General features: G+C 39.6%; 1 protein-coding gene across 11 annotated transcripts in view; it reads left to right on the forward strand.

Moving 5' to 3' along the window:
* The window catches only part of CCDC158 (coiled-coil domain containing 158), a 103207-nt gene that overhangs the window by 9558 nt on the left and 66309 nt on the right, over positions 1–27340 (forward strand). For 7 of the 11 annotated variants that reach the window (XR_008296272.1, XM_053217226.1, XM_027058706.2 and 4 more), the window contains exons 3-12: positions 2571–2708; positions 9004–9221; positions 13244–13353; positions 13468–13795; positions 14151–14227; positions 15100–15210; positions 16311–16425; positions 23027–23146; positions 25362–25559; positions 26694–27176. Coding sequence is in view for 10 of the 11 variants with exons in the window: in XM_053217226.1 (XP_053073201.1) it covers positions 2639–2708; positions 9004–9221; positions 13244–13353; positions 13468–13795; positions 14151–14227; positions 15100–15210; positions 16311–16425; positions 23027–23146; positions 25362–25559; positions 26694–27176 (1830 nt within the window). In the remaining variant the exon portion in view is untranslated. The remainder of the gene's footprint in view (positions 1–2570; positions 2709–9003; positions 9222–13243; positions 13354–13467; positions 13796–14150; positions 14228–15099; positions 15211–16310; positions 16426–23026; positions 23147–25361; positions 25560–26693; positions 27177–27340) is intronic. The other 4 variants (XM_027058693.2, XM_027058702.2, XM_053217224.1 and 1 more) reach the window with 4 other exon arrangements.

Below are 27340 nucleotides of genomic sequence, written 5' to 3' on the forward strand. Positions count from 1 at the left end.
TACTCCACCTATGTTTTGGTCTCAACCTTACGAGCTGAATAGTTCATGTTCCCCATCACATCTCTTGCACAGTATCCCCAGTCATGTTTTTTTTTTTTAATGTTCATCTTTCCCTTTTTTTCCAGATTTTATTTTGAAAAATGTAAAGCTTCCAGAAAACCCAAAAGATTTTCACCAGTTGTTAACACGTTGCCACATTTGCCAGCTGTCTTTCGGTTGGATGAAGCCTCACCTCCTCTAGCAGATTCCTCAGAATCTGTGTGTATGTTGCATGTATACAGTGCTCTGGCACATTCAAAACTGTTTTCCTATGGCTTTGACTCTTTGGAAAATCTTGGCTGGATATAGTATCCTCGGTTTGTAGTTTCATTCCTTGCATTTCTTTAAAATCCTGCTGTACTACTGCCTTGTTTTGTATCTTATTTTTGAATAACCTGATGCCATTGTAGGCCTGTTGCCTTTGTAAATTATTTCTTCTCTTTTTTTTGCCTGAAGGCCCTGAGGACTTTTTCGTCTTTAAAGTCTTAATACAGTTTTTGGGTTTTTTAAAAATATAGTTTCATTAGGATACGTTTTAAAGTTGATCATTCTTGGTCGATATTCCCTAGTGTGAAAATGTATACAGAGAGCTTTCTTTGTTTCTAGGAAACTTTCTTGGATTATAGTTTTAAATAATAGATCTGTTTCATTGTTTTGATTTTTTTTTTCTTCAGGGACACCAATTATCTTCAACCTCCTTTGCCAGTCTTCCATTCACTTCCTCTCTCATCCTTTTTACTTGTTTATCTCAGTTTTCATCTTCTGTTTTCCTGATTTTCTTCATTGCCTTTGTTAAGCTTGCATTGCAGTCTATCCTCCCTTGTGTAGTCTGTAATTTGGGCTTGGCTTCATTCATGATATAATATAGTGTTTTTCTCATGTTTCTTTCCTGACTTCAGCCAACCCTCATTTCATTCCTTCTTGTTTGTTTGCTTGCTTGTTTTATGTGTTTCTTGTCCATTTCTGTTCCTAGGTTTTACATTTCTGATTCAGAAATGTAAATCTAATTGTGATCTGATTTTTCTTTTTCTTTCTTTTTTTTTAACTTTTTTTTTTTTTTTTTTTTTTGAGAGAGAGAGAGAGAGAGAGAGCAGGGGAGGGGCAGAAAGAGAGGAGGAGAGAGAATCCCAAACAGGCTTCACACTGAGCACAGAGCCTGGTGCAGGGCACAAACTCACGAATCGTGAGATCATGACCTGAGCTGAAGTCAAGAGTTGGCCACTTAACTGACTAAGCCACCCAGGCATCCCTGTGATCTGATTTTTCATTTCCTCCAATGATTGAGAATATTTAGTGCAGTTTGAAGGTGTGTTGTGTGTTAGTTTTCTTCGACCACGACTGTCGGAGTGGGGGCACTTCTCATCAGCAGAAAAGATCTTATTCATATTTTCTGACATTTTATAATAGTTTTGTATGGGTGTGGTCTGCTTTTATCTATCCCTATTCATTTTATGGGCAGGATTCTTAGTTTGAGAGTGCCCTCTTCCAGGCAGTTTCTGTTAAGCATGGTGGTGGTGGAATGGGAGGGGTAGACGAAGGGTAGGCATATCTTGTTTTTGTTTGTTTCTGCTGGTGCCTGAATTTTCCTTCCTTTCCCTCTGTGGCCGTATCTGCTGGGGAGATCACCTCTTCTTCCCCAGAAACACTGCTTCTCTGAGGCTGCTACTTCTGGCCCCTGCACACTTTCAAGCCATTACTGAGTAGCCGGGGCTGTGGACTACCTAGTCGCAACCTGTGCCTACCATCTTGGCTTTTCCTGTTCACTTCTGGGTTGTGGGGGAGGTCTGTGCTTCCTCCAGCCCTCTGCTCCTTTTCCATTTTTCAGTCTCTCCTCTCCCATTCTCCACACCTACAGGCCCGCGGCGCTGGCAGATGGACTGTGGGAGCAAGTTTGGAAAAAAATCTCCCCCTGTTAACTTGAAGGTTGCAGTATTCTCTGTATTCTAGAGATGCTGAAGGCATAGAGCCCATGTGCTTTTCTTTATTTGTTCTCCTTGTTGATTTTATAGTTGTTTTCGCAGGATGAGGGCGAGATTTGGAATCAGGCCACCACCATTGTTCTCCAAACCCCGAAGTCCTCTTGGCCTAATCTAAAATTATGAGCATTGTTTGATATTAAAGAAGTTTTTCACCTTTTATTAATGATTTCCAATTTGCTGATTTGTGATTTTTTTTAACTAATTTGTGACTTTTAACTAAAGAGATGTTTTCTAACATTATTTGACAATGTAAGAGAGAGACTTAAGAAAAAACTCTGCCCTGAATCAGAGTGCTGATCATCATAATAATTAAAATATTCATGTTTGATTTTCAGCTTATCTTTAATAAGCTACTTAGCCATTAAAAGGAACAGTTTTTACAACAAGATTCTATTCACTTACTAATTTTATGTAATAAAATATTTCTGTATAAATACTTTTCTGGTGAAGAATTATTCCAAACTAAACTAAACAGACTTTGTTAGCTCCCCTTCTATGAATTTTGTTCTCATAATACCTTATTAATAAAGATCAAATGCCTGTCTTTTATAGATAAGAACTAAAAAAACAGGGAAGCACTCATATTTCAAGATCTCAACGAAAAGGTAGCAATAGTTAATATGGAACAAAAAGCTGGTGAACCAAATAATGAAGATCTTTTATCAAGTAGTGGCGTCACATCCAATGGAGGTAAGTATTCTTTATCAGACAAAATGGGGAACGAATTGGAATTAAGCAGTCCTCATAGTATTCATTCAGGCTGCAGGGTTGTAACAAACAAACATACTGTATTGTTGAAAATTCTACTTTTTAGGGAAGAAATTGTTTAGTCTTTTAAAAATAGCATATCTGTTTTTTAACATCTGTGTACCTTACATTTTTAGTTTAAAAATTGTTTCCATGTTTTCCTAACACCTTTTCTTCCCCTGTCTGCTCTAAGCCAGATATCTGTATCATTTTGACTCCTTTTCCCTCTCTACCTCCATCCACTCGGGTATGCTCTTTCTAGTCCCAGCAGTGGCTCATGAGTCCATTTTTCCCTCTCCGTTGCCATTACTGCTGTTCTAGTTCAGGGCCCCCTCACCTCTGCCTGAACTGATTTCAGTGAAAGGATGGCCTTCAGGAAAACAAAGAGGTGGCATGAATATGTGGAACGTTGCAGGGAATTGGTAACTCTAGTATTGAAAGAGCTGAGAAGCCTCACTGGGGAAGAGGCAACCCAGAGATGAGCAGCTGCAGGAAGCCACTACGAGCCTTGGGCTAAAAGGACAATGAGAAGAGGAACTGTTGCAAAGGCCGGAACGAGGGCTGCCTGGAGGGAGCAGCAGCTACCACTACCTGCAGGAAGCCACTGAGGCTGGTGAGAGGGAGTGGTACTCAGCTTCTCCCCCACTCCTGCCCCAGATCTTTCACCAGCAGCACCCATTGTGACCTCCCTAGACTTCAGGGGGGAAGGGAGCCTGGGAAGAGTAGTTCTCTGCACCACACAGCAGAATAGGGGAAGGACAGAGAATGGGTTTTCTGGCTGTCAGGCCAATGGCCTGTAGCATCCTTGACCGCTTTCCCTGCCTGTCTCTCATCCAGAAGAATACACCCAGAGTTTATTCTCAATTACAGATCTGTTGTCTTACTGGTCTGCTTCAAAACCTTTATTTCAGCACACTTAATTTGCAAAAGTCTCTGCTTTTTAGGATGCTCATGCCATCCTAAGACGTCACTGTCACCTCCACACCGCTCTTCCCATCTCCCCTGCCCACTTCCATGCACTCACCTCCACACTTATACTCTGCCTTGTACTCCCCAGGGACACCGGCACTTAGGTCTGGGGTCATCTCCTCTGCCTTGGGCCCATCATCATCCCATAGTATTGTTGTCCTCATGTGTGACCCATCTGAGATCTTAGACTTCCAGTTTCTTGACCTTTTTAGTTCTTCTCATCTTGACCTTTAGCCACCCACTTGTCTTACTTGGATCTGATTACCAAGAGCTGTTAGACTTCTGAAACCCAACCCCCTGTCTTCCAGCCCTCTCGGTCCCTTATTCCTAGAGCATCTATTTTTCTGCCTCATGAAAATAGTGGTTCTCAACCATGGCTCCATGCCAGACTCATTTTTTGAGATTTTAAACATTTACATGGCTTAGATCTACACCCGCAGATTCTGATTCAGTAGGTCTGGAATGGCGCTTAGATGCCACAGTTTTTTGTTTTTTTTTTAAGCTCCCCTGGTGATGCTAATTCCCAGCAAGTATTGCAAATAACTACTCTAGATTCTGCCATTTTCTCCTAAATTACCAACCTCTTCCTATCCTCACTTTTTTTTTTTTTTTTTGGTACTATTCATTATTTCAGCCCATCACTTGCCTGTATCTTCAACTTCCTTTTTCTCTTATTCTTCTGTTGCACTCTTACAGGAAACTCCCCATCTTTATCAGGCTGACTGCCTTTTCCGTTTTTGTACTGGGCTGCTGGAATATTCTGCGAGAGAAAACACAAATGGTGGATTTTCCACCAGTTTGCCACCTCACAGTCACAGTCATCCCTCTCTCAACTCTGTCCTTGATGCTGCTAGTGGAGACTTTCTCACTATCTCAGGCAGTTCTCTCTCCAATTTCCCACACTACTTATTTCAGAATTGTACCATTCTTGGGTCCCTCACCCCACCACCTTCTTGTTCACTCTCAGCATCACTTCCTAATTTCCAGAGACATTAGGAGCCCTTAGGCTGGTACTCTCTTACTTTCTCATATCCTGCCCCACGACCCACTGTTTTTCATAATCCATGCCTGCCTTCTCTCAAAGCTCCATGGAGGAGGCAGCTTTTTAATTTGCTACCCGTGATGTAATTCCTGTGCCTGTCACCACGTCAGCTGCCTCAGAGATTTGCCAAAAACTGTCCCCACTCACTCTGCTAGCTTCAGTCCCTTTTCGCCATTTGCACTCACCCATCCACGTAAACATGCTACATCTCTCCCAACCTAAAACGCTACAGATGCAACAAACCAGGACAACAAAAAATAAAGCCTTTTCCTTGATCTGTCCTCCTTTATTTCTTCTTTCCTTCTTAGCCATGGCTTCTAAATGAAGATTTGTGTTCAGTGTCTTCACATCTTCACCATCCATTCATTCTGCAAACTACTGCCTTATGACTTTTGAACCCAATAATCCAATGAAACCACTCTGGCCAAGGTGACTAAATTTTCCCTTTTTTGCTAAGTTCAGTGACTTCTTCCCCCACCCCAACATTTTGTTTTGAAATTTTTTAAGTTGTTGAAAAATTGAAAAATAGTACATTGAATACCTTATATATTCTTAGACTGGATGCAGCAGTTGTCAACATTTTATTGTATTTGCTTTATGTCTATACCTACAATTTGTATTTCATTTACCTGAAGTTGAAGACATCATGATTCTTGCCTCAAAATCTGACATGCATCTCCTTAGAATAAGGATGATTTCCTACATTTCCACATTATCTTTCTGAGAAATTTACTATCAGTGCAGTGTCATCTGATATGCATTCATATTAAAATTCACCCAGGGGCACTTGGGTGGCTCAGTCAATTAAATGTCAGACTTCGACTCAGGTCATGATCTCAGGGTTCGTGAGTTTGAGCCCCGTGTCAGGCTCTGTGCTGACAGCTTGGAGCCTGGAGCCTGCTTCAGATTCTGTGTCTCCATCTCTCTCTCTGCCCCTCCCCTGCTCACGCTCTGTCTCTCTATCTCAAAAATAATTAAACGTGAAAAAAAAAATTAAAAATCAAAATTCAGCCAGTTGTCCCTATAAAAAGCTTTCATTAGTTTTTTTTTTTTTTAATGTAATCAGAGATCACGGATTGTATTTGGTGGTGGTTCTCTTCATTCTTGCTCCTTTGTTGTTTCTGCTGGCATTGGCTTTAAGAGTCTAGTTGTATTGTAGAATATCCAACATTCTCGATCTTTCTGATTGTTTCTCATGTTTAGATTCAGATTAAACTCACTTGGCAAGAGTTTGTGAATATCCTGGTACTAAATAGCTTTGTATCCAATGGTTTTAGGATCAATTGAAGATCCTTGCCTGAATCAATTATTACATTGTTGATTTTCTAATTTTACCATAGTTACTAGCTGACATCCTTCAGGAAAGAAGAGCTTTCCTTTAATTATTAACACTACAGATCCACAGAGTGTTCTTTAGTTCAAAGTGCTAGAATGCATCGGTGCCACTGTTTTTTCTGATGCTCAGTTGTATCACATTTAGCCAGTCCTTTTAAGCTAGGTCCTGTGTCTTTTTATTTTTTTTAATTTTTTAAATAAACAATTATATGTTATTCCAATTCAGAGTCTCTAAGTAAAATAATGCAGAATTACACATCCCTGTGTCTTTTTAAAACATGACCCCCTTCATTGCTTTCTGGCCCATCCAAATGTTCCAGACTCTCAAATGTACTTGGCCTGTTCCCCACGAATGAGCCATTTCTCTAAGGAGCCCTGGGTCCTTTTAGTAGGGAGGAGTATATAAAATCCAAAATCTGGTGTGCATATTGCTACTGAAGTATCACTTTGTCTGGGAGCATTCAGTGGATAAAGTTTCAAAATAGATTTTTTTAATAAGTTCACATGGCTACAAACGCAAAATCAAATCCAGTACCACGGAGTTCCTCATCTTCCCTCATTCCAAATCTGCAACTCCCCTGCATGAAAACTCCAGTGTCCAAAACCTTCAGTATACTCAGTCATTTTCTCTCTTCCACAGTACATACCAAATAGTTCCAGAATTACAACAGCGCTGCCGCCATTCGCAACTTACCTGCCAAGTGAAGCTCGCTAAGGCCACACGGTCAGAGCGCTAACAGAGTCCTAAAGTTATTTGAAGGAACTACTTTCTGTGTGAAGTTATGTTATCAACTTACCGTACACTTAGGTTTATTTGTTTCTATTAGTATTCACTTTTGGCTTATTTTTTGAATATGGATAACGTGTATGGCTCAAAAGTAAAAACTGTATGAAAATGTATATTCAGTCAAGTCTAGCTGCCATCCCTATTCCTTCCACTCCATTTCCACCTATCTCTATACCCCTATAACCATTTTCTTGAGTTTGTTTTATTCTTCCAGTGGTCCTTTTGCAAAAGTAAGCAATTGCTACCCCCCCCCCCCACACACACACACAGATATGTGCATGTGCTTAACACATACACTCTTATTTTTCCTTTCTTACAAAGAGGAGGTTAATTAACCTCTACCTATTCAAGGGAGGAGTATCAAAGAACTTATGGACGTATTTTCAAAACACCACAGTTTGCCCTATGGTCACAAATTATTTACATTTCTCTCACATGCATAGTTCATTCACTCTCTCCCAAGAAGGCCCCTAACAGTCTCATCCCATTATAGCATCCACTCAGAGGCCAGAATCTCTTTTTATTTTTATTTTTTAATCTGGGGGGGGGGGTGGGTGGGTGGGGAGGGCCAGAAGGAGAAGGAGAGAGAATCTTAAGCAGGCTCCACTCTCAGTGCAGAGCCCGATACAGGACTCCTTCTCACAAACATGAGACCATGACCTGAGAAGAAATCAAGAGCGGGACCTTAACCCACTGAGCCACCTAGGCACCCTGAGACCAGAATCCCTTCACTGAAATTAGATTCAGGTATGGATAAAGCTCCTCAGTTGTAAGTCCTTAAGTACAACTCCTTAGTTCTTTTTCGTCTGAAGACCTGTGACAGCCAACATACAGTGGCAGGCAGGCATAGGATAACCTCTCTCAACACAGCCATCCCAAATGGGGTAAACAGGCACACAGTCCGTCTCAATTCTGAAATCTAGCTGAGCACAGGTTGACCATCCCCTCATGAGGACTCAGGCCTGAGAATACTTCTCCGTGGGTCTTGACACCATCCTCTGTACTCTTGGGTCTGACTTTGAGACCTCCTTCCTTTTACGTGAAAGGTAGTATATGTGTTCAGCTGGGGGGTTTCTCGGCCTGCTTATGGGGAGGCCTCTTTTCATCTCACACTCTCTCTGTCACTCAGTCAAAACCCGTGGTGTTTCTTGAATATAATTCTCTAATATCTTTGTGGGTCTTCTGTGAACCTTCCCAGATTTTACTTCCTTCATCTTCTCTTTCAATATTGGTATTTTCTCCTGGATCCTCTTCTGTTTTCACTCTGTACACTGCCCCTGGATGATTCCATTGACTCCAAGGATTCACTAGAATTCAGATGCCGATGACTCCCAAATCCTTATCTCTAAAGCACATCACACTCCTGAACTGCACAAATTAAACAGTGTTACTTGATGTTGAAGCTCAAACCCCAAGAGAGATCTTTGACACCTCTCTTTTACTTACCGCATGTATTTCTCAAATCCACACCCTGGTGTCTGTGACCACAGTCTCTACTTCAGGGTAGACCCTTGCCATTTCTTGCCGGCATTGTTGAAGGCCTTCTCGGACTTGATTCTCTACCTTCAGCTTATCTCCATGCAGTGCATTCTCCGCGCTGAAGCCGGAGAGCCTTTTCAAACTACGGACGTAGTTAACTGTTCTCTCACTTTCAAATCTGTTAATAACTTCCCAAAGCTTTTGAGATGAAATTCAAACTCCTTGTCATGACCACAAGGCCCTTCAACATCTGGACTATGTTTTAGTTCTCATATCTGGCTGCTACTTTCCTGTCACCCGGAATACGCAGTGCTGTCTCAAGCCTCCTCACCAGTAACTGTGGTGTTCCCACTGCCACAATGCCTTTCTTCTTCTCCTTAATATACCGCAAGGCTCGTTCAAGCTCAGGTATCACTTGATCGCTATCAAGTAAAACTCCCTCCTCCTCCCTGATCTCTTCCTTTTTACCTTGTGTCCTCTCAGAGCTGTTACCAATCTTTTACTTGTCTATTTTCTGCCATGAGACCTTGAGCCCCTTGAGTGTTCACTAAGGAGATCACCTGGGATGATGTTTGCCGTAAAATTGTTTTATTACTAAGTTGATTGATGAATTCTTTAATATCTAGGTTCTTCAAGTCCATTTTTTATGTCGTCTATTCGTGGTACAATAATTGAAAACACATCTTCAGCTGGGACATTGACACAGATTCCTTTTTTCCCCAAATATGAAGTGGAGCTTGATTCTCCTAGAAAAGTTATCCCTTACCCTGGAAAGGAACACATTGAACGTGTTTTGGAAGAATATTCACATCAAGTCAAAGATCTGCAGAGAAGACTAAATGAAGTGAGTTACATTCTTTTCTTCTAGAACTTCGTGCCATTCGGGGATGACAGTGAGGCACATTGCCTTGAAACAGAACCTAAACTTCCTAGAAGAAACACTTAGCAATAGATTTATTAAAGTTATTAATTTGACCTATGCTTTCTATTTCAGTGTTAAAAATTGGGCACATAAAGTTTCCATACATATTCCTTGGTTTCATGGCTAATTTTAATGAAACTTGAATAGCTCAAAATGTTATAATTAATGGCATTTATCTGTAATTATAATAATTGGTTCAGGCCTGCTGTCCTCCTATCATGATACCTGGTTTTTCTTTACAAAGCAGTTGTACGGATAGACCTTTACATGTAGGTACATACGTAACAGCTAAATAGTATATAGAAGTTATTTGCTAAAAATTGTAAGTCGACCTTATGTGGAATGAGGTCAGCTTTAGCCAGATTTACAACCGTATACTGGTTTCCGGTAGTCTATAGTCTAAAAGTCAAACTTACCATTGTATCCTAAGCCTTTTGATGATATAACCCCTCTCTTGTGCATTTGAGCCTCATCTCCTGCCTGTTCCCCAAATGTACCCTCCGTTCCAGCAGTATGAAGCTACTTGCTCTTCCTTGGATGTAGCATGCTATTCTAGAGCTTCATACTTTGGTCCAGGCCGTTACCTCTTCTTTACCCTGTCTGCCTGGCAAATTCTTATTATCCACCAAGAACTCAGTGCAAGCATTTCCTTCTTTGAATCCTTCCCCCTAGACAGCATTAGGTATATTCCCTGTCCAGCTGTTGCCCTATGTGCACATGTCTGTTGTAGTATTTAGTACACGTTACTGTGTTCATTAACACGTTGTTCCATCTCATCAGACTACATAAGCACATTTAAGGGAAAAGCTACAACTGTATTAAGTGCTGAAAATTATATACTATTGTATTACGTACAGGGGTACAAAGATGATTAAGGTAGGACTCAAGGGGTTCATAGACTTGAAGAGGAGCTGGTATATAAACAAATAGTGATTATACTTATGATAAATACACTAATAAAAAGAGCGGGTGGGTGGGTGGGTTGGTTGGTTAGATGGATGGAAGAAGCACAGAGATACCAATGAAGTAAACAGTGTCTTAATTCATTTTCCATATCCATCCTCTGGCAGAGTATCTTGACACTTGATTGGCTCCCAGTGAATGTGTGTTAAATCACTAAATGAACAACAGGGCTATTTGGATACTTGTAATATTTAGCGTGAACCTCCTGTGTAACAGATGTGCTGGGTATATAAAGATGGAAAAGACATCATCCTTTCTATGTACACATTTATAGTCTGTGGCTGAGATATTTAAATAGAAAATGATAGCAACAGTGAGATCTGTGCTATAGTAGGGTAAGCAACCGTGCTTTCCATTCCTTTTCTTACTTTTCAGCAACATTTGACACAGGTGATTATCCTCTTCCTCTTGAAGCACTCTTTTCTGCTAGGTCTGAGAAGAAACACACTCTCCTGATTTTCCTTGAGCTTACTCATTTTGTTTCTTGTTCCAGCAAAAATACCATCCAAAATAGTCATAGTGATTCCCATGGCATCTATTGCCATTTATATGCCAATGATTGTTCAACTTACATTTCTAGTACAGACCTCTTATCTTAGCTCTGGCACCAGTTAGTGTATCCACGTACCTACTTGACATTTCTACATGAGATGTTTCTGAGGCTCAATGAACTCAACCTTTCTAGCTGTATACGTGATCTCGCCCCCAAACGTACTCTTGTCCCAGTGTTCCTTCTAACTATATGCGATGCCACCCTTACATAGTAGCACGAGGCAAAAACCTCACTTATTCTTGATACCTCTTCCCTGGCATCGCTTTATCACCATGTCCGTCCGGCGTATCTCATATATATTTCTCAAACCTGTTTCCATTTCCACTGTTGCCATCCAAAGTTCAGACTATACTGTAGTTATTCACCTGGACTATAAGAGGAAAAGCTAAAGGACCTTAACCGTATATTGACTATATAAACATTGCCGACTGCAGAATCCACTAGGATCATATTACATTTCCTTTCCTGTGTAGTGTTTTTTCTGGTGGTTCTTTAACAAAAAAAATTTTTTAACGTTTATTTAGTCTTGAGAGACAGAGAGACACAGAGCATGTGTAGGGGAGGGGTAGAGAGAGGGGGAGACACAGGATCTAAAGTAGGCTCCAGGCTCTGAGCTGTCAGCACAGAGCCCGACACGGGGCTCAAACTCACAAGCTGCAAGATTATGACCTGAACCGAAGTCAGTCGCCCAACCGAGCCACCCAGGCACCCCTCTGGTGGTTCTTAATTGCCTGTCTTTTTCTTTGTGCGGTTTTCCTTTATCATATTGTCATTTTTTTTTTTTCTTAAAGAACCATCATGTAGGTTTTCTCTCAAATTCCCCTTTGACCCAGGGCTCTTCAGGAGTCTTCTGACCTGTTTTCCAGTCTATGTGAGTTTCTCCTCAGGTCTGCATATACCGAACTGTTTTCTTCTTATCACTGCTTTCCTGAATGGATCCATGATTTCCAGGGCTCACCATTTGCTGGCTTCCTTTTTCTTGATCTACTTCTTCATTTAGTCAAAGCACATCTTCAGAAATTTCAGAAAGGGTATATGGGACATACATTTTATGGATTTTTGCATTCTGAGGATGACTTTAGTTTGGTAAGTTAGCAGTCATTTTCTCTCAATCCTTTGAAAATATTGTGTCCTTGAATTTTGTATTGCTACTGAGAAGTAGATGTCGGATACTTGCTCCTTTGTAGATGATATGTTTTTGGTTAATTGAGGTTTGTATTTGGAGGCTTTAGGCTCTTCTGTCTCTGAAATTCTACCATAATGTGCACAGCTGTGGGTTTTAGTTTTTTCATTCACTGTGCTGGGGATTCAGTGGATCATTTTGGTCTGCAGATATGTACTTTTCAGCTTTGAAGAATTCAGTTGTTTTTTTCTTTGATAGTTTCTTTCCCTCTGTTTTCTCAGTTCTCTCTTTTGCAGCTCCTTTTAGTCAATTAGTGTCTCCTAGGTTGACCCTCTAAGTCTCTTACCTTTTCTTTCAAAAGTTTTACCTACTTTTCCTACTTTGGAAGGACATTTCTTGACTTCCAGCGTTCCTATTGCAGCTTTTTTAGTGTGTAAGTATATTTTTAATTTCCAAGAACTCTTTCTTCTGCCCCCGATCACTTCTTTGGCATAGTATTTCGTTCTTTATAGCTGTAATGTCCCTCAAATTTCTCTGCAAATGTAAGTTTTAAAAAGTGTTCTTCCATTGCTTCGTAACTTTGATTCTTTGGGTCCTTTTGTGTGTGTGTGTGTGTGTGTGTGTGTTTCTTTGTTTAATCTTGGTCTCTGTTTTTTTATTTTATAATCTTTCTTCAGGAGTTCAGTGGTATTTGTTTGTTGGTTTGTTTGCTTTTGTTCATACTCAAAGATGAGCAGTAAAAAAGCTGATGGCAAGCTCTCTATCACTGGCGGAAATCAATGGCTTGGCTTTGGGATGATTAGCTGTCACCAGTTATTATGCTGGAAGATGCCTCAGTGCCTGATTTTAGAGATCTGAATGAATTTCTTTGTAGTAGAACACTTTGCATTTTGGGTACTGGTTGTCTGCTGTCAAGTGTTTAAGTGGGTTGGGGTGGGGATTGACTTTTTTTTAAATTTTTTAGATCAACTTTTCTGTTTACAGAATTTTAACCAATTCCCTGTTTCAAGAACAAAATTTCGCTCTATCTCTATCTTGAGCTGGAGGTCTGATTTGTTTTAGAAATAGTGTTTTGGTTATTAAATAAAGAAGTGATTCTGAAAGAGGCCAAGTTTTGAGTCTAGTTAAGATAGTTCAGTAACCTAGGTGAGGTATGATTAATTAGACCCTGAACTATGGTGAAAGGAGAAGGAAGTACGCATAAAAGTAAATTAATAATATATGGATTTTTTGGAGATTATTAGCTGTAAGGAAATACATTCCTCTGGTGAAGACTGATTTGCGTGGCTTTTTTTTTTATTTCAGAGCAATGAATTGCATGAGAAACAAAAGTTTTACTTAAGGCAATCCGTCATTGATTTGCAAACAAAACTTCAAGAGATGCAAATGGAGAGAGATGCCATGGCTGACATCAGGTTGGGATTCGCTACCTAAAATTATTTTAAAGTTTGACTCTTTGTAGCATAAAACTACTTGTGTGAACATGAGTTTTGTCCAATATTGTTTCTTCTCTTTCACTTACTTCCTAGACGAAGGGAGAGTCAGTCCCAGGAAGATTTAAGAAATCAGCTTCAAAATACAGTTCATGAACTTGAAGCTGCCAAATGCCTTAAGGAGGACATGCTGAGAGATAGCAACACACAGATAGAGCAGCTGAGAAAGATGATGCTGAGTCATGAGGGAGTGCTTCAAGATATCAGATCAGTCCTAGTCGACTTTGAAGAAGCCTCAGGCAAGAAGATATATGAACATGACAGCGTGTCTACTCTCCACTTCCGCAACATGGGCTCAGCTATTAGCAAAATCCTAAGAGAATTAGACACAGAGATATCTTATCTTAAAGGGAGGATATTTCCAGTAAGTGGTGAGAACACTATTCAATTTTATATTAAAATCCATTAAGAGAATAGTACTAGGTGTATAATTTTCTGAGTTCTTAAAAGTAAGGCAAGTTCTCATTTTTGTTCTCTAAAATAAGTTATTTACAATGATCTCTCAATAAATTAAGGGAACTAGCTCGATTTGCCTGTGTGGCTTCGTGAGAGTATAACCAAAGTCAACGCTCTAATGAAATACAGTGATAGAATGTATTCAGTTTCAGTATTACTTTTATTTGCTTCTTTCCAAAGAGTTCCTTTAATTGGAAGCTCTCCAACTTTTCCAAAATGTAGATTTACCAGTCCCTAAATCATTGTCTCTTTTTTATAACTAGGTAGAGGAGCAGCTTGAAGCACTGAAGTCTGAATCACAGAACAAAATAGAACTGCTTCTTCAACAACATCAAGATAGGTGGGTTTCTGACTGAAGTATAGATAGTCATAGTGAAGAAACCATAGGTTTACAGTCCCTCATCAGAAATTCCAAAATCTAAAATGTTCTGAAACAAAGCAGTTTTCTTCATAGGTTTGTGGTAAATTCATGTGAAAAGAAAAATTATTCTGATACTTATTAAGAGGGTTAAGGAAGACTTTATTCAAAGCTATTGTTGTAGGAGTTTTGCATTAGGGGAGAGAGTTGAGCCTTAGCTCTCTCACCTCAACCAAGAAAGCAGGGATTTACAGCCAAGGAGCAGGTGAGAGGGGCAGTGGATGGAAAATCACTAAGAGGACACATCAAGGACAGGGGATTTTTACTAAGCCTGAGCAGGCCAAGGGCAGGGGTGAAGGGTGCCAAAGTCAAGACCTAGAAGAGGCCTCGGAGGAGCCTGACTTAAGTTTGGTCAAAGAGAGAGCCTTTGTCATTCATTTGTTGGCAAAACCTGACCTGAGCCTAATGCATAGCTTTATGATGTAAAGTCTTTATGATTTAGTGTGAATATTTAAAAACCTGTTTTTGTATTTCTAATATTTTGGCGTAGAGGACACTTCCCTAGGTGTGTCATATAATATTTAGTACTTGGAATTTATTACCATTGTAAAATTTTTTAAAAATCTGACTTCCAAAACCTAAAATGAGTAGCATATTCAAAGTCAAAACAAAATACTGAATTTGAGAGTGTTGAAAATCATTAGTTTTTTTTTTCAATATATGAAATTTATTGTCAAATTGGTTTCCATACAACACCCAGTGCTCATCCCAAAGAAAATCATTAGTTTTTAGAATAAGTAATAGTCAAACAAAATGTTATGTATCAAATAACAAACACCACATTCTTCTTATAGGATTGAGCAGTTAATAAGTGAACATGAAATTGAAATAACAGGACTTACCGAGAAAGCTAGCAGTGCTCGAAGCCAAGCCAATAGCATCCAGAGTCAACTGGAAATCATTCAGTATGTGTGTCCTGGTGGTTTGAAATTGGTAGCCATTTATCTTCATTTTAGAGATACTATTTCATTTATGTTGTGTCCTAAAATCTTTTAAACTTTGCTTACAGATTCCACAAGAAAGTAAAACTTTTCTAACATTTAAATGAATTGAGAAGATTACTTAAATGATAATGTCATATGACCATCTAAGCAGTGTTATTTGCAGGGCGCCTGGGTGGCTCAATTGTTGAGCATCCAATTTCGGCTGAGGTCATGATCTCGCGGTTCGTGAGTTCGAGCCCTGTGTCAGGCTCTGTGCTGACAGCTCATAGCCTGGATCCTGCTTTGGATTCTGTGTCTGTCTGTCTCTCTCTCTCCCCCTCCACACTCACACTTTGTCTTTCTCTCTCTCTCTCTCAAAAATAAATATTAAAAAAAAATTGTTTAAAAAAAAGGAATATTATCGCAAGTATTTAGGACTCTTGGAATTGGATGTTTTAAATATTGTTCATATCTCAACTGATAGGACCAATCAAACACACTCACACTATGTGTGTATATATATACTTACATACATATTTATATATATACATATAAATAACTTTATAATTTGAGGTTATGTATTAAAAGTTTTTCTAGGGACATTTTTAATCACATATAAAAGTAGAGAGAAAATAGTATGCATGAACTCATATATACACCATCTAGCTTCAACACTTAACAACATTGTTGAGCTGAAGCTTTTAGGAAGCAATTTTGGAAAATAAAAGACTTTGGGGGAGCCTGGGTGGCTCAGTTGGTTGAGCATCCAACTTCAGCTCAGTCATGATCTTACAGTTCGCCCTGCATCGGGCTCTGTGCTGACAGCTCAGAGCCTGGAGCCTTCTTCAGATTCTGTGTCTCCGTCTCTGTCCCTACCACACTTGTACTCTCTGTTTCTCAAAAATGGATGAGTGAACATTAAAAACAAAAACAAAGAAACAAAAACAGACTTTTGGCCTAGCAATGCCATATAAAGGAAGTATATGGCAGTATGGAAGTATCTAAATGCTAGAGTATTCTTAGATATCACACTTAGTCTCAGTTTGCTGTTTGCTTTTATTCTTCTTTTAAACCCTTCTTAGAGAACAAGCAAGAAACCAAAATTCAATGTATATGCGTCAACTCAGTGATCTGGAATCTACTGTTTCTCAGCTACGTTCTGAATTAAGGGAAGCCAAAAGGCTGTATGAAGACAAGGTGAGATCAGATTTTGCTGCTCTGTTACCACAGACTATTATACACAGATTTAATTACACATTTTTAAATAGTTTATTTGAAAATGAGGAATCAAAGTAATATCAAATTAAAAGCAGTTTTTAAGATGGAGTAGGAGGATGCCAAATATCTATATGTTAAACTGTAAACAAGTTTAATTTAACTTGTTTGCTCAAATTAATTCATTTCTGGAAAAAGAAAGTTTTGCACACTTACAAGTAAGTTTCTAGAAACATAAGTTAAAAATAAGACCACTTAAATTATTTTTACAAGGCTTAGTTTTAAGAAGTATTCTGGTACCAAGTGGTCCCCCCCTACTACTTTAGGGGCCTACCTCCTAGGTTTTGCTTCAACTCCTAGTTATTAATCATCGTGTGGCTAGCAAACCAAATTAATAAGATTAGTCTAAATAAAAAATAATTAGGAAGATAAATCATCTTTCATCACACAATTCCTTTTAAAAGCAGATATTAATGAATATTTGATTTTCTGGGGGTTTTTTGTTCTCTCACTTTCCATAGCTAAAGACAAGCTATTCACTATCATTACCAACCATTTATCCAGAGCTCATGCTTGTGTTAATCTCAGGCGTTTGTAAAGCAGTCTCAGAGACCCTAAAAAATAAGCAAAGAGCTACCATCCAGGGGAGCTCATGTTCTTTATTCCATGTGAGAAAGGCGACCAACTATACATGCCTGTTTGCCGGCAACAGTCCAGTCTGCACCTGCTGTCCCAGTGTCCTGTTTTGTGAATACCACCTTTCATCTCCAAATTGTCCCAGTTTCGCCAAAAAGTCATCCTACCTCGTAAGAGAGCCTCCAGTTCTAACCGTTGCTTTTAGTCGACTTCTCACATCTTAGCTGATGGGGAAGAAATAGAATATAAGGAAGCTGCCAGATTTCCCCTAAAATATAGCCCAATTCTACGGGGTAACAGTACCAGATAAACACTTCACATGGGAAGAAGCAGTTGAATATCGCAGCACTAATTCTTTTTTTTTAAATATATGAAATTTATTGTCAAATTGGTTTCCATACAACACCCAGTGCTCATCCCAAAAGATGCCCTCTTCAATACCCATCGCCTACCCTCCCCTCCCTCCTACCCCCCATCAACCCTCAGTTTGTTCTCAGTTTTTAAGTCTCTTATGCTTTGGCTCTCTCCCACTCTAACCTCTTTTTTTTTTTTTTTCCTTCCCCTCCCCCCTGGGTTTCTGTTAAGTTTCTCAGGATCCACATAAGAGTGAAAACATATGGTATCTGTCTTTCTCTGTATGGCTTATTTCACTTAGCATCACACTCTCCAGTTCCATCCACGTTGCTACACAGGGCCATATTTCATTCTTTCTCATTGCCATGTAGTACTCCATTGTGTATATAAACCACAATTTCTTTATCCATTCGTCAGTTGATGGACATTTAGGCTCTTTCCATAATTTGGCTATTGTTGAGAGTGCTGCTATAAACATTGGGGTACAAGTGCCCCTCTGCATCAGCACTCCTGTATCCCTTGGGTAAATTCCTAGCAGTGCTACTGCTGGGTCATAGGGTAAGTCTATTTTTAATTTTCTGAGGAACCTCCACACTGTTTTCCAGAGCGGCGCAGCACTAATTCTTCCAGACATTTGCCCTCCTATGGGCAGCCCCTCATTTAATTACCGCTGTCACCCCTGTGCTAGCCACAGGAGGGGGCTGTTCCTCCTTGGTTCTCGAGTGGAGTGCAAGCCCAGAATGTAATAGCGTGACCTTCATTCCCTGTGGCACAGTCAAAATAAGAATGGAAAATTTAGACATGACTTCGCTAAATTCTAAAACAATACAGAGTAACATGATACTATATAATCTCAGTTATGAGATTTAGATGCTCTTATAGCCTTGGCTTTTAAACAATTGTTGATCACTACCCACAGTAAGAAATAGCTTACCTTATGATCTATCTACTACACACATACTAACTGAAGCAACTTTCACTGAACAGTATTTACCGCGGTTACATGTGATGCTGGCTCTTCTCTGTTCTCTTCAGATGCTGATATTTTTACTAAGTTGATACCGTGATTCACTGGCCCCCTTGCAGTTTGAATAACACTGCCTTACTAGACTGCATGCTTAACTCTTAGCCAAAATCCTTGTGTCAAGGTCATTTCAACCACTGCCACTTAAGAGTAGCCTTCAGGAATCTTGGACTGCTTAGAGGCTAAACCAACAAACAGAAGCCTAGAGAGAAATGTTTGTTTTTTTCTGCTTCTCTGAGCCCTGCTTTTTGTGTTCTAGTTTCTTTTCTCAAAGTGAGCTTTTCCCCTGAAGATTGATAGCAGGAATGTCCACCCCTTTCTGGGCAAACCAAGCCTGCATGAAAGGTCTTGATGTCGCCTTGCAGGATGGGCCTGCTTTCAGCACAGCATGGGGCAGAAAGAGGCTCTAGTACTTGGTCTGGTGGAGGCAGGCACATTGGCAGAAGTGAGCCCCGAAAGTCCCAGCAGTGAGAGACGAGACGGGAGAGCTGTTGTGTTATAGCTCAATCCACTGACTGATACTCAGCACTACTCAACCCATTTTGAACAGATTGAATATTCATTGTTTATTGACAAACTCTTTGAAAAGCTGTGAAGTACTAAGCAAAACTCAACTTACTTGTGTCTCCTTACATAATTTGAAAGTGCTATATGTAGCTTTCCATTGTAACGGAAAAATGTTGCTTGGAAAAATTACCCCTCCATAAGCTATCACCCATTGTTTGCTAATTCACATACAGTCTGTATACAGCACCATACTTATCAACTCTAAATTTCAGCATGGTGAGAAATTTAGTTACATATAAGGAATACAAAATAGTTTATGAATTTTTATAAATAATAATCTCTTTGTAATTGTAGAAGCATAAGCATCCTGATGAATGACTGTAGACATTTTCATATGAATGCTTTGAGGCCATATAGATATACAATGATACATATAGTAGAAGGTTAGAATAGTTACCTTATTTTGCCCTAATGTAAACAGTGGAGTGCTAATAATGTTGTTAGCCTTAAGCAGTCAACATTGAATAGAAAGAAGGGTGTATGTATTAGCTTAGCTAATTTTAATCCAGATCACTGAGATTCATAACATGTTGAACCTGTGGAGTTGGTACCTAGATGGTGGTTAACTGGGCTCTCTTAATAGTAACTCCCTTTAGTCAGGGAACACTGACAGATGATTATCTGTCATCTTACTATAGCGTTGAATATACTTTGGCCTGAAATGTCATCAGTACATGGTGCAACTGAGCAGGAAAGATCAAGCTAATTAACAGAAGGATTTCATTTTGGGGGTCCTGAAAAATTCTATTGTTAGGAAATGCTTTTGTTGTAATGAATTGAATACAAAATCTAAAAACCACAAATTCTTCTGTTTAATTTTTTTCATTGTCATGTACCTTGACTCTACATTGCTAAAGCCTTTGAGAACTTTAAAATCTATTTTCTACTGCTCGTGTGAACATTTTAGTATACACTATCCAAATAACAATAAGGTAAAAAAGCCAAAGAGAATAACATGTAAAAACTATGATTAAAAGTGAGATTTGTGTGAAAAGAAACATCAAAGAGTGTGCTGATACTACGCATCAACATATTTTATGAGAGACAGTATTAGTGTTTTCTCCTGAGGTCAGATTCCTTCAGAAAAAAAAAAATCTTTATTATTTAAAAAAAAAATGATGATGTGATAGGTCTGAACCAAACTTTTCTAACTAAAAAGCATAAATTGAGAGAAGACTCGTTAGGGCCATGTGTCTCTTCAGAATAACAGAAGTATTTTCATATTGATGAAAATAGACACTGTATTTCAAAGAAAATTGTAGATGTAGTTTTTATAGCTTGCATAAGTGTTCTACTGTAATGCTTTTTTTCTATTCTTCTCTTTCCATTTTAGGAGAGCCTCCAGAATCCCCCTTTACGAATTTGGACCAGTAGAAGCTGTCACTATTGGCTCTGTAGATTTGGCTTTACTCTTAACTTTCGCTTTTTGACAACAAAAATATCTCATGATCTTGACTCTAAGTTTATTTTTTCCTACTCTGAAAGCATTTGGGGCTGAATTTCGTACTCAAAAAGTAAAGATTTAGTAGCACTGGCTGGAGCTCTGTACCGTGCAGGAAGATTCTGTGCAAACATCTTTGCATAGTTCTGCCCATGCACCTCCGTGCTGACCTGCAGCGTCCCTCATTATCCAACATCTGTGCCGTCTTTGAGCACAGAGCACACAAGATACAATTTGGTGTGATTGGTAACATCTCTAAAATTACTGTAAAGATTAGAGTGAGATCCAAGTATTTGTCCAGTGATCTAAAACAAAAAGTAGATTCATAGATGGTGAAAGGGAAAACCAGTGCTGCTATGGAAAAAGAAAAGAAAAAGAAAAACCTTTGATATATCTCAGATGTCAGTAAATATTTATTCTGGACATTTCAAAAGGCTTCGAGGTGTTTTGTACAGCTGTTTGTATCAGCTCAGCTGCTACGTCAGTGGTTTTCCCTTTCACTCTCCATTTATCTTTGTGATTGGTTAACGAATATAAATATTTTTATTCTAAAAAGTGAAAGGTAAAAGCAGAGCTATAGCAGCTGAGTCAGTACTGACAAGTACAAAACCAATGTTCCTGCAGGGGTCTGGAGGAACTTCTGATGCTCAGTAAACTTAGATGAAAGAGAAGACTTGGCTCTTTTCTTTTTCTTTGTTCCTTTCTTCCTTTCCTTTTTAAAAATTTGGCCTCATAGATTTTCACCATCTAGTTTGATGTTATCAAATGGTCATCCAGAACTTTTTTTTTTAATGACAACAGACAAAATAGCAAGTCTTAATTTAAGCTTTTAAAGCACATCTACACATACTTTGCTCAAAGAGAAAATAGTTTTATGCCAAGCTCAGCCTAGAAAATGTTTGTTTTAGCCATATGAGCAACTCTTCAAGTTGAAACTGTTCAGGTTGAAACTGTTCTTATTAAACGTATAGCTCAAAATATGGTTTCCTTGGCCATACTTTGTTTCCAAAGACAGGTGGAAATTAAAGAATTTCAGCTCTATTAATACTGTTCTTCTCGTGCAAAAAAAAAAAAAAAAGCATTTGAAAGATCTTCTAGATTACTTTTTTCAAATTATAGATGAAAAAAAATTGAGACTCAGAGAGGTTATGTGACAGCACCTCTACCAGAACCTAAGGTGTTTGGCTCTTAGCCTGATCATGTTGCCTCTCTGATGATATTTGTCCACCCACATAAAAGTTTGCGGGCTTTTCCGTAAGTATTCCTAATGCCATTACTAGGTGTGTGCTGACTTAGTCTTCCCCAATAATAATAGAGCTCAAGGGATCATATCAACTGACACTGTTCATCCATTTTCCTTAGGAAGCTACTCATGCCACAGAGGTGGAGTTGTTGTATGGCTTTTTTCCATATATGCCCCCAAAGGAGTGCCAGAGTACAAGAATTTCCTTTATAGGATTAGTAGAACCTATTAACACATTTCTGCTGTAGCCTAATGTTTTATGTATATTTCATTCTTGTGAAATACTTGTTTATATCTAACATACAGTCAAATGTAAAGCCAGTTTTAAAATATATCCGAGGCAAATATTAAAATGTATATTCCAATCCTTGAAGGCTCTGATTCTACTCTGTAGGCAAATGTGAAACTGTTTGATGAGCCTATATAATCTACTTTTTTAAAGGTATATAAATTCTGTGTATTCATACTTAGCATTTATCAAAGAGGTAGTTGCATATATGTGTGTTCATATAAGCACTAAGTATGTGTTGAATTAATAAATGAAGATCTTAAATGAACCTGGTCCAGGTAAAAATAGAGACTCATCAAGAAAAAATTACTCTTGCTCATATGTTCTCGAAGAAATTTTAATCACAGTTCATTATCCAACCAAACCAATAAGTTTTATTCTTGACATAATAAATCTGGAAGCCTATTGAATAGATGCCTTAGAAGTAAGAAGGAATATGTAGCATTTATGCAGATACCAGGGATTTCTTTTTACTGGTTGTGGAAGTAGTATTTTAGTGATAACACTAAGTAGCAACATGGTCCCATTATTTTAATATCTCAATACCTAAATTATGAATTTGTGTGGCTCCGCTAAAATCCAAACCTGGAGTCTCCATTGTCTGAGATCTTAACCTCAGCCTACCTTGCATATTCGATGCCTTTTATTATTGAAACTCTGATACTCTAAAACAAAATAACTCTTCTGCATATAATGCATGTCATTTGTGTGGGCTGTATACAATGTTATTTGTGCCACACCAAATTTCCTTAAGTACCAAATGACAGAACACATACTCAAAGGAGACAAACCTTGAATGGTGTGAAAAAGAGAGATTACAAACAGTGCCCATATCTAACAGCATCAAATATTTCATTTTGGCTAATTTCCCTCTTACAATTCTACATAGATCTTAAGTTTAAAAAACTTTGCAAAACATATCATAGTAAGCTTTTATTTTTGCCCCCAAAATAATACCGCTTTCCAAAGACTGTATTTATTTTATATTCCCCACTAACATAGTCAGATTGATTTCTGCTTTCCTTCTAGATAGAAGAGCTCGAAAAGCAGTTAGTCCTTGCCAACTCTGAGCTAACTGAGGCACGGACAGAACGTGATCAGTTCAGTCAGGAATCAGGAAATTTGGACGATCAGCTTCAAAAGCTGTTGGTAAGACTATACTCTAAATATGAATGAGATTAATTCTAGGAAGTTTCTCACCAAAATGTTTCATAAAACTGGTTTTATTTATAAAATTACAAATTTTACAAAACATTTGCGCATACATACACAACAGAATATCTTGACATTATTCAAGTTTTGAATATAAATGTTCTAAACTTTACCTATTTTGTTTTCCTTAAGCAGAACTGTTAAAGCTTATAAATTAGGTGAAGCTAGTCTTCAGTTGACCCATCTTTCAATTAGATAAATGTGTTCTACTAAACCGAGGTAGTATGGAGTGTTTGTTTTCAAGCCAAATAACATTCAAAACACAGACATGTGTGTACAGAACATTTGAATGGAAGTTGAGGTTAAAAAAAATTATTTTAAGGAAAGGAAATAGGATCCCAATAGTAGTGAAGCAACCTGTGCCCTCTGTCAGAGGTACTGTAGGGTAAGAAATTTAGGAAAGGAGATGTTTGGTATTCCTATATGTGATATTGGCAGTACAGTAGAGTACACTTCTCACTCCCAGACCCCTCTGTAGGGTATAGTGCCCTCTGCTGGTGGAGCCGTCCTTCATAGGCTGACACGGGGTTTGAGGAGCAAACGTTAAAGGTAGAGCCGGCAGCTGTGTGTGACCAGCTCCAAACCTTGGGATAGTCCTTCACATCTTTCCCTCCTATTGCATGTGTCCCCAAGTCCTCAGATCTAATTTGAAAATCTTGCAGATTGTTTGAAAGACCTTGAAAACCCTCCCCTCCTTTTCATTCTTACCACTACTACCCCTTGGTCCAAGCCCCTCATTCAACCTGGAGCAGGGCAACGTCTCCTTACTAGGGTTCCTACCTCCAGTTTCCCCCCTCTTCGGTCTGGCCTGTAAAGTGCTGCCATACTCATCTTCTAAAATATCACTCTGATTATGTCACTATGACTCCAAAATTATTTTCCCCATAAAAGTCAGACTCTATCTATACCTTTCAAAACTGTTCACAATCTGGCCACAGCTTACCTTTCCGATCCTTTCTCTCTACATGCCCCCGGTACTCCAATCAAATCACACATCCACCTTTCCAGTCCCTTCTTCCTGATCTCTGCATTTCCAAGCTGGTCATAAGGTCCGACTCAAATGCCTTCTTGACGAATTTTGATCTCAGTGATTTCTTTCTGTTTTTGCTTAGCTGGGTCTCTCTTTTTAAATTATTTATTTTAGAGAGAGAGTGTGAGCAGGGTGGGGTGGGGGGAGGAACAGAGAGAGGGGGTCAGAGGATCGGAGAGAGAGAGGGGCTCTGACAGCACAGAGCCCAATATGGGGCTTGAACTCATGAACCAGGAGATCATGACCTGAGCTGAAGTCGGATGCTTAACTGAGCCACCAGGTGCCCTGCTTAGCTGTGTCTCTTTAATGACAAACCACTTCCAGTTTTTTGTGTCTGTGTCTTACTTTTTCCTTTGTCTTTGTTTCTCCCGTTATACTGAGTTTTCGCTGTCAGTAAACACTATGTGTTTTTTTTTAGCTGTGGAAGAGGAACAGAATTCTGTTCACAGCCAACTGCTACTCCCCTCTCAGTACCAAACGCTGTTCTGCCATTTCTGAAGCAGTTAACCAAAGACTGTTGCTATTCTTTCAAGCTTTTGAACATTTCTTTATTACAGGAGCACACTTGGTGTGAGGCATAATGCCTTTGCTAGAAAACCCAAACCTTGGGGCGCCTGGGTGGCGCAGTCGGTTAAGCGTCCGATTTCAGCCAGGTCACGATCTCGCGGTCCGGGAGTTCGAGCCCCGCGTCGGGCTCTGGGCTGATGGCTCAGAGCCTGGGGCCTGTTTCCGATTCTGTGTCTCCCTCTCTCTCTGCCCCTCCCCCGTTCACGCTCTGTCTCTCTCTGTCCCAAAAATAAATAAACGTTGAAAAAAAAAAAAAAAACCCAAACCTTAAAAACAGGATGACTTTAAAAATCTACTGTGTTCTCCTTTTAGTTTTATATTATTTGGGGACTAGTCCATTGAGATTTACTCGTGATGCTAGAAATTACAAGTAAGCGAACTGCTACCATGTTCTTCTAGGAAATAGTTGTCCTTAAGCCATTAAAAAAAAATAACAAGATTCCAAAACCAGAGGCTTCTCAAATCATATAAAAATTCCAAAGATGATATAAGGAAAATAAGAGTTTTTCTTGAATTATTTAATACAAATCGGGGGACACACCTCACTTCTTGTAGGCTGATCTGCATAAAAGAGAGAAGGAGCTGAGTCTGGAGAAGGAGCAGAATAAGCGGCTGTGGGACCGGGACACGGGCAACAGCATCACCATTGACCACCTGCGGCGGGAGCTGGATGATAGGAACATGGAGTTGCAGCGCCTGGAAGCCCTCCTCAAGGCCATGAAGAGCGAGTGTCAGGGCCAGATGGAGCGGCAGGTCAGGCACGGCCCGGGATGGCTTCCCCAGACTCTTCTCAGGGAAAAATGTGTGTTGGTAGAGCCTTAAAAAAAAAAAAAAAGTATGGGCCTAGGAACAGCTCTGAAATAGAGCTATGGAGTCTTTGAGCAAGTCATAAAAACCTGTTGCTTATTTCTATATTTTTGACCACTGATTAAATTAAAATGTTAAGCTTTATGTCCTTTTCGTTCATTGTTGACTAATGAAATTCCCATCCAGTTGCCTTTTTATTTTCACGTGCACATTGGCAACCTAATAGTTGCTTATTTCAGAAAAGCATCAAACCATAGGGACATCTAGGGAACAGCAGGGTTGAAGGTTTCCAACATGTCTTCTGGTTTTGGTTTTCCCCCAAACTGATTGGTGCGCAAGATGTATCAAGACTGATAGATGCACAAGATGGTTGCACTGCATTTCAGTGCGGCAGTAACAAAATGTTGAATGCTTTATTAACAGCACCATACCTTTGGTACCGAAGGGACATGGTTCCAGGGCCACTTATTGCCACAGAGACATAAAAAGCATCCCACAAAAGACTAAGTTCCCCCAAATGTGAAAGCAAACCAAAGAGACCAGTCTTGGCTTAAAATGCAGGCAAAGCCATTTTCCTACTCTTTGGCCCAAGCTGGGCAAGAAGAAAGGTGACAGGAGACACTGGGAGTTAGATTCTTAACTCTTTTCCAAACAAGACCTGAGAAGGTAAGTGCATGTTGCATACAAGCCGTCACTCACTTTTCCCTCAGGGGTAGAATTAAGGGGCACATTGGAGGGAAATCGTGAGGAAGGGCAGTTATCCTACCATGCTTCCCCCTATCGCCAGTGTTATCCTAAGTTAAATTGTTACAGAAAACATCCTCAGAGGAAACTTCCCAAGCTCCCACACTAGAAAGCCATTCTGGAGGAGCACTGTTACTTAATGAAGTTCTCTCCACCTTGCTCTAATTAACTGTATTTGGTCTGTGGCCTGTACGGAGTTCTGGCAGCAAAACGATTTGAGTTAGTCTAAGTAGATATTATCTGAGTCATGATTTCATGTTTGTGAGCTAGCTTGTTATATCTCTTGAGGGTGCCTCTACCTATCCCCAAATCCATGAAATTTTCTTTAACAATCAGATGGCGGCAATTCAGGGAAAGAATGAAAGTCTAGAAAAAGTGTCCTCCCTGACTGCTCAGCTTGAATCCACCAAAGAGATGCTCCGAAAAGTGGTCGAAGAGTTGACCGCCAAGAAAATGACCCTGGAGAGCTCAGAGAGGACCGTTTCGGACCTGACAGCTTCCCTCCAGGAAAAAGAGAGAGCCATCGAGGCTACCAATTCGGAGATCACAAAGCTGCGCTCCCGGGTGGACTTGAAATTGCAGGAGCTGCAGCACCTGAAGACGGAGGGAGATCACCTCAGAAACGTGCAGACGGAGTGTGAGGCCCTCAGGCTCCAGATGGCAGAGAAGGACAAGGTGATCGAGATTTTGCGACAGCAGATCGAAAACATGACACAGCTGGTTGGCCAGCATGGACGAACGGCTGGTGCCATGCAAGTGGAAAAGGCTCAGCTCGAAAAGGAGATCAATGATAGGAGACTGGAGCTACAGGAATTCAAGGTCTGTAGAGATTTTTTTGTGGCTTAGCTTCTGAAATAGCTTTCCCCTCATTAAGGAAGTTTGACTCAAGTCACTGAAGAGGGGCTCTGTGAAGAGGGCCTGTGAAGAGGGCTTGTTTGAAACTAATTGTGTCTGAGTGCATCTGTGTGTTTTTGTGAGAAAGG

The sequence above is a fragment of the Acinonyx jubatus genome, chromosome B1 (genome assembly GCF_027475565.1).
Source record: "Acinonyx jubatus isolate Ajub_Pintada_27869175 chromosome B1, VMU_Ajub_asm_v1.0, whole genome shotgun sequence".
NCBI classification, from domain to species: domain Eukaryota; kingdom Metazoa; phylum Chordata; class Mammalia; order Carnivora; family Felidae; genus Acinonyx; species Acinonyx jubatus.